The 1,026-nt window shown below is 46.1% G+C and overlaps 1 protein-coding gene across 1 annotated transcript in view; it reads right to left on the bottom strand.

The window, feature by feature from the left end:
* Positions 1 to 726: 726 nt before the first annotated feature.
* DLGAP5 (discs, large (Drosophila) homolog-associated protein 5) overlaps positions 727 to 1,026 on the bottom strand; it is a 17,269-nt gene continuing 16,969 nt past the window's right edge. Inside the window, exon 19 of the mRNA XM_010131223.1 lies at positions 727 to 849. Coding sequence (XP_010129525.1) covers positions 727 to 849 — 123 coding nt within the window. The remainder of the gene's footprint in view (positions 850 to 1,026) is intronic.

The raw sequence follows: 1,026 nt of genomic DNA, 5'->3' as shown, positions 1-1,026 counted from the left end.
AAGCAGAGAATAATGTTGGGCATGAAGGTACTGAAGATTCTCAATAGATAACGGTGCCCTTAAAGAAAATAACAACCACTGCCTGTTTTAATACAGGGCCAGGACGGATACAACCTGACTCAGAAATCCCTGCTCTGAGATAGTTTTTACTGTCACAAGGCAAGAGGTTGTTAAGCACCAGGGAAGAACTACATACACCCTGCTGCAGCTGCTGATTAGGCAGAGTTGTTAATGACCAGGATACTGGAGGCTGAGGGCACACCAGTGCCCTCCCAGCAGCCACCAAGTACGAACAGTGCTTAGGGGCTGGGGGGAGGACAACGGGCTGAGTCTTACCTCCAGAAGGTGCTCTCGCATCAGAAACAACGCATGAGGTAGGGAAGGTCAGGTCAGGAAAGCTTCAAGATGAATAGTTTTACAACGTGAATTTGACAGGAAATACATGAAATTATACAAAAATAAAAATATTTCAGGTTGCAGAATGAGCGATCACTGGATGCTGCAGGTACAACCAGCAAACACCCTGCTACTGACATACACCAGTACTTACAGTGCGTAGTGACTGCACCATAAAACATTACACAACAGCTGAGTAAGTTCCACTACAAAATACTACAGGAATTCATTTTCTTGGAACAGCCCTTCAAGGGCAGCAGGCTGCATTCCAGATACCCTTCGTGGGGCTTTGTTAGTGTAATTTACACATTTGGAATTTCAAGTCACTCTTTATTTCTTCCCAGAGGGAGAAAGGGGAGAAAATACAATCAGGTCATTGAGTGCTTCCACTGCTGCAAACTTCTGGGCTTTGCTCTTGACTGGAGTGAAGAGAAGCTCCGCATCCAGCATGGGCTGTGGAGAAACCAGAGGATGAGCCAAGTGTTCGAGGAACAGTTATCTGCTCTGCAAAACACCCCTGCGATGGCACGACATGAGCTAAGAGCAAATTCCTCTTTCTCTAATGACATCTGTAAAAATGCCAAACCAAGAGTAATTACTGTCAGGCAGCTGCTTATGGATGGGGGGGGC

This window comes from Buceros rhinoceros, unplaced genomic scaffold (genome assembly GCF_000710305.1).
Source record: "Buceros rhinoceros silvestris isolate BGI_N320 unplaced genomic scaffold, ASM71030v1 scaffold25802, whole genome shotgun sequence".
Lineage (NCBI taxonomy): Eukaryota > Metazoa > Chordata > Aves > Bucerotiformes > Bucerotidae > Buceros > Buceros rhinoceros.
Note: the sequence above shows the minus strand (reverse complement) of the source record. Positions and strands in the feature narration are given on the sequence as shown.